Source organism: Lytechinus variegatus, chromosome 1, assembly GCF_018143015.1.
Source record: "Lytechinus variegatus isolate NC3 chromosome 1, Lvar_3.0, whole genome shotgun sequence".
NCBI lineage: Eukaryota > Metazoa > Echinodermata > Echinoidea > Temnopleuroida > Toxopneustidae > Lytechinus > Lytechinus variegatus.
The window spans coordinates 58,640,315-58,651,644 of NC_054740.1; the positions used below are offsets into that span (position 1 = coordinate 58,640,315).

The following is an 11,330-nucleotide window of genomic DNA, read 5'->3' on the forward strand; positions in this document are numbered from 1 at the left end:
CAATGAAATTTTGAAGGAAGTTAGATAATGAAATAACCTTTCTGCTCACGTGCATTTGATTGAAAATACTACATTTTGGTATTACTACAGCCATATGTCAGTGGGCATTTTTCTTGGACGCACTGTATAGCTGTCAAATTTCCGTTTTTATTGTCATATCATCTTGACTATAACAATAATGTTACATCGTAACAATTTATATGTCATGTCAATGGATGCATACTGTTCATGTTAATGTTACTTTTTTTAAAATAAAATTGAATGAAATGAACTGTATCATTATCATCAACAAAGAATTGAAGTCACTGGGATACATTAAGAATTCAATGAGTGTGGACAAAATGAATAAAAAAATAAACTTTAACAGGTTTTCTGTAATATCTACATTACCTACCATAACACGTCCTTGCAATTCTGACCATTCATTTCGTTTATGAGCTTACTCGATATTGCTTCATTGGCCTCTCTTCGGGCATTCTCGTATGTATTGGTCACTCGATCGGGACCCGAGTACCACCCGATTAGAACACCGACTCCGATTCCCACGGCAATCGCTGCACTCACAGCGACTGCTAAGACCACTCTCTCGTTTCCCATCCTTGTCTGTGCTTCCTATTGAGACGATAACTAGGAAAAACAACAACACAAAGAGAGTACAGGGGTTAAGTTATTAATTATAATGCATTAAGTCGAAATATATAATACTATTTGGGAGGGCAAAATCCCCATATCACTTTATAGTTGCATGAGGCAATATTTTATCACAAGGCATGCGAATATTAAAGATCAAGTCCACCCCAGAAAAATGCTGACTTAAATAGAGAGAAAAAAAAACTAGCAAGCATAGTGCTGAAAATTTCATCAAAATCGGATGTTAAATAAGAAAGTTATGACATTTTAAACTTTCGCTTATTTTCACAAAAGAGTGATAATGCACAACTAGGTGAGTCAGTCGATAATGTCCATCACTCACTATTTCTTTTGTTTTTCATTGTTTTAATTATACAATATTTAATATTTTTTACAGATTTGACAATAAGAACCAACTTGACAGAACCATATAGTATCAAACAATGCTAATTCCACATGTTCAGGTAGGAATTAATCGTTGTATTACTTGACAATGAGGAGAAAATAAGAATATTTCATATTTCATATCATAAAATACAAAATAAAGATTGAGTGGATGATGTCATAGTCTCCTCATTTGCACACCAGCCAGGATGTGCGTACTGTTTTGTGAAATTAAGCGAAACTTAAAAATGTCAAAACTTTCTTATTTTACATCCGATTTTGATGAAATTTTCAGTGTTATGCTTGTTGGAATTTTTTCTTTTTATTTTGTCCAAATCAACTTTTTGTTGGGCTGGACTTGTCCTTTAAGACGGAGAAGATATAGACGTAGTGGAATGTTTTATAATTTTGGGGGGTCTTTTTCCATATAAGTAGTTCACTTTGGGGGAGAAGGCAAAACTTCAGTTTTTGCTATGTAAAACCAGTGTCGATTTGTCACCGAAATAAAATAAAGGACAACCCTAAAAGTAATGGAAACGATTATTTGAAAATAAATATGTTTGATTATTTCACGACTCTTTGATATCCTATCCTATTCTGATTGAAATTTTCACATTTGATAGGCTGTTTGATTTGTATTCTCAAGTAAAAAGCACTATATTAATCCAGCTATTACTATTATCATCATCATCATCACCATCATTGATTTCTATTATTTCATCTAAATCATCCCATTTTGAAGGGGTGAAATTCTTCTCTTTATACTTACATGGGTCTTACCCTAATCAGTACGAATGACCCTTCACCGAATTTTAAGAAATTGACTCTCTTTATGACCATTTTCCAATATCACTACAATGTCATAAAAAGTAGTTTTATTGTGAGTTATTTGGGTTTCTCATTTTTGTGTTCGACACATCACTTTTGTATTCAAGCCTTTAAAAAAAAAGTTGTTTATTTTCCTCTCCTCGGCGACTGATTTAACAGACATGTCGCAAAAACTTGAATGTATTCCCATTGATACAATTATGATTGAAACTCATCATCAACTTTATACACTATTTTGAAGAATGCACGTAAAGACGTGATAAGATTGGGATCGGCTGTTTGGTTCATTTAGGCCGCCTTGAGAATGATACAGCCTCTTCTTTTATATTAGTATTTCACGAATTATATAAACCGGTTGAACCCAGATGATTTCTAACATTATACAGTATAGTTATATTGTCGGACATTACCCCTGATCATATGTCATGAACTATTAATGACAACATTATTGATATTGACGTCATATTTGGAGTTGTCTGGACAATGACCGGGAATATACACGCAGATAAGTAGTTTGACCAAATGAATTTTACAGGCGTTGTATTCAAATCCAGCAATATCATACCACAGCAAAGATACAATGATGACATACCTTTGGACTAATGGATCTACATTTATTGTCTAATCATGTATGTTAGGTACAAAATACAGGGGTCAGGATGGAATGGTCAATATTATATAAAGTGCTGGAATCCGACATTGATATTTCAGGTTTTTAATATGAAGAAAAAAAAAACGAATAGCGAACGTTTGAAGTAACCAAGAATAAGGAAGTTATGAGTTAAGAATAATAAGATCTCCACGAGATTATTAATCACGAATTGGTGAGCAGGCTGTGTAACGTTCCAAGGACTGCTCTTTGGAGCAATAAAACAACTTCTCATTGATTTTGAGTTCCTCTTTCTTTAAATTCCCCCAGAAACAAAATTAAATAATTAAAAAAAAATGCTAACTTTTGTTGTTCCCATTCTGTAGTTCTTTTTTAAGTGAATTTGATTCGGACTGCGTTCAGTATATCAAACATTACAATTCTGCCATCGATATTTCGTTCCAAGCAACATAACGGATGTCTGTACATATACTGTTTGCTTAATATGATAAGTAATGTATATATACTTGAGGTTTTTTTTCAATATAGAACCGGGTTTAAAATGTTGTTACTGATACTATAATACTGTGGAGCGTCGTGGCCCAGTGGATTAGTCTCCGGACTTTGAAACAGAAGGTCGTGGGTTCAAATCACAGCGATGGCGTAATAATTTCCTTCAGCAAGGAATTCATCCACAGTGTGCTGCACTCGGCCCAGGTGAGGTAAATGGGTACCGGCAGGAAGTAATTCCTCAAAAAGCTGTGTGCACCTGAATAGGTAGCCTAGCTTAGCCGGGTATTAATAATAGCAGGGCCCGCTGGGAGAACGGTTTTCGGAACTGAAGTAAACTGGGTAAATATACCATTATCAACATTATACTATAATGAATGGAGAAGTAAAATCAATCTCAGTTTTCTCATTTATGTAATTTATAATGTCACATGGCGAATGAGGGAGCTGCTCGCATATTACTTCACAAAAGAAAGATTTTTAAAAATCCACAAAAAAATGTATTCATATTCATTTCCTTTCTTCCTTCCTTCGTTTGGTTTACATTAGACCAATATCATGCTAGGATGAATTTTCCTTTAATAATTGTGGTGGTCCGCAGACCTCCTCCGCTTTACCGGACCATGACACATAGGTTAGCGATTGATTTCTAATTTGAAAGAGCAATTTTGATTGGTTCCTTGTCAGTCTACTGAACGAAATGCACATACAAGGATGATCTTGATAGGCCATTTCATTTAGCGATCAATCGCTAACTTTTTTTTTATACGAGAGCCTGATGCACAATTGAATGATAATGGCCTCATGATTATGGCGCATTCGATTTCAATGATTCTTAAATAAATCAAGATCGGCTGTGAATAGTGATCAGTCAAAAATTGAATTTAGCCTTAAACAATTGTATAGATTTGAATTTAAAGCCAAATTAGTTTAATTTAAGCCAACATATTTTATTTGAGATGCAAAAGATAATCCTTAGGATTAGAAATACATCGAATGTTCTGCTGGTCATTATAAATTGCCGATGTAGATTTATGACAAATCCTTGAAATTGTGTAATATCCAAAATTAATCTAACGTTATATTACTTGAGTCACTGCAGCTGCACGATGTTGTAGTTAGAAAATATGATTAATAATTAAACATACGTAATAGGAAGAGCAAAATTAGGCTGACAAAGAAATGATTAATGCGAGCATGAAATGGTTACGTTGATATTAGGTGTCACTTGACCTTTATCATAGCGTCTATTTTCAAGTTTAGGTTCCTTGATAGATTACAAGGAGGATGCCATTCGCATTTCAGTTTAATCAATGCGATTCAAGACTTGGACATTCATATTCCACCCATGTGATCACGCTAAGACAAATAGAAACAAACCAGGTGGGAAATAATCATTTTCAAAAGCGCCAGGAAATGTCTAATGCTGGTGTATAATATAATCTTAATGCCCATCTGACTAATTTCCTTCAAAAGTTAAGTGAAATTTTAATATAATGGTATCATACTCGTTATTTTCTATTTTACTGTAATTCTATCATCTAGTATCATAGTTAAACCTTTCTAGTTTCACCGATTCCTCGTAAATTTATCATGTTATGTTGAAAGATTTATTTAACTCAAATTTTTCCGATTTTAACGTAGTCAATTCATTACATCTGTAGAACCTGACTTATATCTTTTATACTGTTGTTATTTTTATGTTATCAGGACCATGGTGAAGACAGTTAATCTGAGCATCTTTTCCTGCAAAAAGATATTTTAATAACAAATAAAGAAATGAAGAAAAAGAAAGAAATATATAAAGTAATAAATGAAAAAATAAATGAATGAATAAATAAATCAAATGAATAAATAAAATTTAGGTTAAAATTGTGGTGAATATTCAATAATACTGGGAGTACATTTCAACATTCCAATGTTACAGAATCGCCGACAGGATGGGGTACTTGCATGGCGCCGATCGAGGAGGGGGGGGGGCAGCTTGGATTCCCCAAAAATACACAGCCGAGAAAGAGGACAAATAAAGACAAGGAAAGGAATAAAGATGAGATATATTATTTAATTTCTTGAAATCTATCACAAATATTTTCCTTTTGTATAAACGAGGTCGAATTTCTTCTCGGTCGTTTTTTTTTATTCCGCCATACGCCATATCTGGCTCCCTCAAATTTTTTGTCCAATACGTCACTGGCCAAAACAAATTTTTCGAGGCAAGGCATCACTCGTACTCTCTGTAAGATATTGCGTCCGTGATCGTGGAATGATCACGGTTCCCTCAGTGGCGTACAGTTAAGGGGGATGGGCCTAAGGGACGCCGGACGCTTACCCCCATCCTCCCAAAAGAGGTAACAATAAAGACCAAGAAAAGAAAAGAAAAGAGAGAAGGGTGTAATATGTTATTTTCTAAAGATTATGTAAAATCTATCACAAACTTGAATATTTGTAATAAAAATCTCAAAAATTTGTCTTGCTTAAAACTTAAATTTTTTTTCGCCCGATACGTCATATCTGGCCTCCTCAACTTATTTGGCTCATTACGCAAGGGTTCAATTGAAATGTTTTAACGGATTGAATCAAAATGACACACATTTGTAGTGTGTTGTATTCAAAAGGCTTATTTAGATCATTTTACAAGGTTGAACTCAGTGGCTCAACTATGGGAGGGGAAGCACGTGCCCCCTCCCTCCCCAGCGACCGGCAAAAAAAAAGGAACAGAAGAGAGCGCGGGGGGGGGGGGGGGGTTTAAAGATGAAATACTAGAAAGATTTTTTTCACAATTTAATGAAAAATACATTTTGCTTATAACCAATGTGTAAACCCCCTCCTGTATTTATCTCTCACTATGAGTGTTCAAGATGACAAACATATTTACTGATGCAAACACATTCATTTATAATGTAAATGCTTGCTCAGTTGTAAATGATTGTTACTAAAGTATGATAACGTGCTACAAAAAAACCCCTTAAAAACATAGACGATGTGGATCCAGAATGCAGGGGAGGGAAACCAAGAATTGCCTGTTTAATGAGAAATACAATCCTTTTCAAGACGATACAATGGGACTGAAAACATTACGCTTTCAAAATGATATACAAATAACAAGATTTCTACTAACACTTCCAAGCATCATGACTCTATTTTATTGAGATACGTGAATAGGCATGATAAAAAGTGCTTAATGATATTTCCCTTTTCTGGTCTGAATATATATTCAACAATGTTATCCTGTACAAGGTTATACACTATAAAAAGTACCTAGAAATTCCCGTTTTAGGTATAAATCTTATGAAATTTCAGCTCGCACTTGATTATTTCCGGAGGTACGTATCCCCTTCATCACTTTCAAACATGTAAACAAAGTTTAAAACCTCTCCATTGAAAAAAACATGTTTATTAAGCATGCGCTTTGCTCTCGCGTTTTTGAGTCAGTGAGATAGACATCATCTTCATAAATTCCTACAGCAATCCTTAAATTGTCGATGTTTCGGGTCAGTATAATTGGTTATCACAGCGCGCTCTGCGCGTTCAGTAAGTAATTTCCAATTTTAGTTCGTGCCCCACCCATGCTACGAGCCAGGTTACACTGGCTTAGCTAAATTGATCGGGAGGCACCGGATTTCCTAAAATTTTCAAGAAATCGAAAAAGGGCAAAAAAGAAAAAAAGGGGAGAGATAAGAAAAACAACAGACTCATAGAGCAGGAAGAATGATTGCATTTTAGCGTTATCATCGGATTATCAATTATGGCAATTAGAACTTATTCAATGACAAAGCATCGAGGATTTCAACACAAAACAAATATGAATATCTTGGAATAGATCCGAGTTGTGGCGTAACGGTCAAAGGTTTTGAGGGTCACCGTGGCGTAATGGTATAAGTCGCCAGCGAGCAAAAAAAAATCAATTCTAATTTAAGGTAGATTTCAACATATTAAGAATAAAATCATACTTTTCATTCCCTCGTTTTTCCTTTTCTCCTTCCCTTTCCTTTATCTTGTCTTCTTGGTCAAGGATTATTTTTCTCGTGGGGAGGTAAGGGGGGGGGGGGGCAGAGCCCCAGTACCCCTTCTACATGTGTATTACTTTATCTTGAAAATCCTTCCGTATCAACATGATATAGCACCACTGTTGTACGCACTTCGACTTAACGATCAATATATTTGCAATAGAGATAACACAATCAGTCGATGGCCTATCCACTCGAGGTGACTAAATTCTCTCCGATATGACTGAAGTGTCCACACCCGTGATGATAAATCAGATAGGAAATGTGTTTCTGAATATTGGTCGCAAGTGATAGCGTAATGTACCAAAATGAGTGGGTCAGACATGGCGTATGGGGGAATATACTGCGAGCGAGGAATTGTTCGAGCTCGATACAAAAATCTGTTCCTATCCTATATTTCTCTTTTTCTTAATGTGAAACTTTTTTTGGTTTCGGGGGGGGGGGGGGGGGGGGGGGAGTCTTTTGGCCCCTAGCCTCCATCAATACGCCAGTGGTGGTAGTAGCTAGTGCTCTTGATCAAATAAATGAAATAAGAAAACAAAAATCATCATCGTCCCATCATTAAAAGAGATGTGATGTCTGACCTGACGGTGGGTGTGGTTTAATAACAGCAGGAAAATTTAGAGAAATAATAAATTTGGTGAACACCTATCAAATATTAACAGATTAACAGACCTGCAACAGGTTCTCAATGCGTATACTCCGATCATAAAGCTTTGTTCAAGTTCTAGGCAGGTGTTTATCCTCTAATTGTATAAAACTGATTAATATTATTATCATTTTTATCATTATCATAATTGTGATTTTCATTACTATCACTATTATTGATATTATTGCTATTATTCATTTCGTATATTTCCACATACAACAAACATATTTAATTCAAGTAACATAGTACGCATAGTTCAAAGCAATAAAATTAATAAAACAATGAGTTCACAATGAACACACGATACAGCCGCCAGTTTATACATGTTTAACATGTTATTATGTAGAAGACTGCCCAAAAGAAGTCATTGTCATTATTATAATTATCATTATCATCCAATCTTGAGCAAATGTATTCTTTTCTTGATACTTGGACCTCTAAAAAGGAACTTGTAAGATGAGCTTTCATGGTTCTAATCATCGTCTCAAGCTGTAGCTTGCCTCTCTAGATTTAGAAGAAAAAAAATCTTGCAAAAGTGTATTTTTACAAAAGATATGTATATATTTTAAAAAAGATCATCCGCAAGACAATTCTTACAAATGGAGTTCAATACATACTTTATTTTAACTTCGAAATCGCGCCGTTTTGAAAGCAATGGTGCCATTTAACGATACTACAAATGAAGAGACATTCATTATCCAATAACTGATTCTTTAACCAACTTTTCTGAAGGTTTCGATTTATACATTTAAAGAGACTGATCACACCCTCATAAAACATGTACAATCTCTGTTTGTACATGTAATTTGCACGTTATACATCTGGGTTTGAACTTATAGTCGGAAGTGAGGAGGTCATCGCATGCAACCGTTTATCCTTTTTACAGGCCTATGAACATGTGCGTTTATATGGTCTATATCGATGTGAAAATCATCGTCACATGCAGACAATCAAGAACTCATATTTCCCCATGTTCACGCCCATATTATTCGCCTGACAGCCAACTGTTTTAAAAACACATTCCTCCAGATTGACAGCGAAGATATAATGGAAGACCTGTCGTGGTTGCGAATAAGGCGTTAAATCCCAGCCTTTTGTAACACATCATTAACGTATTTTTAGCATCCACTTCCGAGACGCTTTCTGCAACGTTAATAATCTATTGAAATACCCATCAAATCACTATGGACAGATAAGAGGTTATTGTCGAAGGTTGGTGGACTGGGACAGCACATCGTCTGACGATTCAGACCGTACCAACAAAATGCAAATATTTATTTATTTATTTATTCATTTATTTATTATTTTATTTATCTATTTATTCTAATATTTCATTTATTTATTCATTTGTTTGTTTATTTATTTATTCATTTATTAATTAATTAATTAATTTATTCATTTATTATTTTGTTTATTTATCTATTATTTCATTAATTGATTAATTAATTCATTTATTTATTTGAACAGATTCCTATAAATCGGACGCATTCATTGAATATGGTGCGTTCATACAGATACAAAGAAAACAATACATGTACAATCAATAAAAATAAGCAATTAAAACAGCCTAAAAAAACAAAGGATCAATCCCTTTACACAGATTGTAACCCTATTCAAACTAGGCTCGAACAGAGAAGGGGACAGCACGCAAATCGGCAATGGAGCCCCCCCCCCATTCGACTGTGGGAAGTTGCAGCTCAACGAAATCCCTTTACGTGACATAACTACCATGTGAGAAGAAGAAGAAGTGGAAGAAGAATAAGTAGAAGAAGTAGAAGAAGAAAAAGAAAAAGAAGAAGAAGAAGGGGGGGGGGGTCCAGGACGACACCGCTATTTTGATACACCGATTATCGACAAAGGCTGCTTTGTTGTGAAGAGCTTTTGACGAAAGATTCCCTGCTTCATAGAAAGCGACTGCGATGTGAAAGCTAAAATGTCCTAATTACCGATAACACTCCGGTACTTTCATTCAGGACGGAAACTTTTATTTACCTCAAGCAGAAAAAAAGGCCTACGTTAGAGTTCAAGGCCAGGGATCCGCTACAGAAACAGTTACGATCAATCGTAACGAAAACAATCTAACGTAGTTTGCTTTTCTACCAATGACACATGCGCGTGTTAAGAACTTGCGCTTGACTTCTTGAGTTGCGTTTAAATGCAAATGCCTATGCAACGAGACCTAGATGGATTGTAATCACTGCAAGATCCACTGTGACATGCCCATGGGAAACAGTGCTAAACTGAGCGTTTTATAATCAATCCATTGAATGAAATCAAGTTTCCAAAATCTATTCAACGGAGAACTTCAACAAAACACAATTCATATCGATTTTTTTATTCAAAAATAGCGAGCAATAAATCTAACAAAATAAATTTGCTTACGCTAACTGAATATATAGATATATACATGACTAAGACCTGTCCAAATTTAGACTTAGATTATTGATCCAAGGGCGAACTTTGATTTCTATATTCAAAGATATGCAAAAATGAAATTGATGATTTTGTAACACCAAACGTAGAGTACTCATTACTACTTTGCTAGAGAAAAAAGGGAAATGGGCTTTGAATATAAATAAAACAAGACTGTATATTCATGATGGTAGACTTAAGATATCTAATTATACATTCACCATCTGTGTGGCTTTACCTGGCAAAGATTATCAAGAGAGGCAAAAATTCCATGAAAAATCTGTCACCCCGACCCCTCAAGTAGGCTTGTGTTCAATATTTCATTGAATTCCGTCATATTTGGTCAAACTCATTGCTAGCTGGTACACAATACAGTTTATCATCCCTCCCAACTCCCTAAAAAGACCCCGATAACAAAGGGAAGATCAGTATTGCTATAAATTATTGGGATATGTTGAATTCACGTCTTCCGGTAGATACTACGTGTTCCGGTGCTCTACCTTGACAATCTACTCCAAAGTATTCCTACAAGGGCCTCGATTCTTTAATTTTCTCAAGACACCTTCCGCAGATATCATTTGAGACCTCAGACAAGTGTAATAGAGAAAACATATCTTTCGAAATCATAAAGAATACATAAAATGTAAAGAAAAAAACAAGATTCGATTTTTCTCATCACCATTACAACATTTAATTAAGCAATGAAAATTTTGACTTACCCAATAATTACGCAGGCTATAGGTTAGCCTGAAAGGTAGCCAGAAATAAGCTTCTGGTGATCGAATCCTATTAGAGTAAGGTGTAGAGCACTGAAATGCAAGGTAGGTAATGATAAACCTTATTGTGTTATTTGCCGCGCGTTGATCGGCTGCGTACTTTGAGCGGAGAAAGCTAGGATGGGGTGGAGACGTTACACTATTTATTAGGGTCTAAAGGTTAATCGAGTTTATGTTCCTCAGTTCAGATTCATAGAGAAAAAATACCCCACGTTTCGTTCCATGGCTTTGAAAAAAGAGGGTGTTGTCATGCATCTGCAAGGGGATATGGATATAAAATGATATAAAAGAAAAAAGGATACAGACATAAAAAAACATTGTTTGTCGTTATAAACCATAATTGCCTCGATAAATTTATTAAGATTAAAGCATGGATGATAATTAGATTGCCCACCATGAAAGGATATACTGGAATAAGTAAGCAAACGTCCGAGACAATAGGCACTGAATTGAACACATTATGAAGGTAGCTAATACTTGGGCCCCATATGAGATGACGAACACCCAGACAGTGGATCCTCCTTAATGGTGGTGTCACACCTTGG

At 35.2% G+C, this 11,330-nt stretch overlaps 1 protein-coding gene across 2 annotated transcripts in view; it reads right to left on the reverse strand.

Moving 5' to 3' along the window:
- Positions 1-10,867, reverse strand: part of LOC121418290 (N-acetylated-alpha-linked acidic dipeptidase 2-like) — a 31,145-nt gene extending 20,278 nt beyond the window's left edge. Inside the window, exons 1-2 of one of the 2 annotated variants that reach the window (XM_041612074.1) lie at positions 10,729-10,867; positions 395-627 (exon numbers count right to left, since the gene is read on the reverse strand). In XM_041612074.1, the coding sequence (XP_041468008.1) occupies positions 395-597 (203 nt within the window). In that variant the 5' untranslated portion in view covers positions 598-627; positions 10,729-10,867. Of the gene's footprint in view, positions 1-394; positions 638-10,728 lie in introns of both variants that reach the window. The other variant, XM_041612082.1, reaches the window with a different exon arrangement.
- Positions 10,868-11,330: the final 463 nt, after the last annotated feature.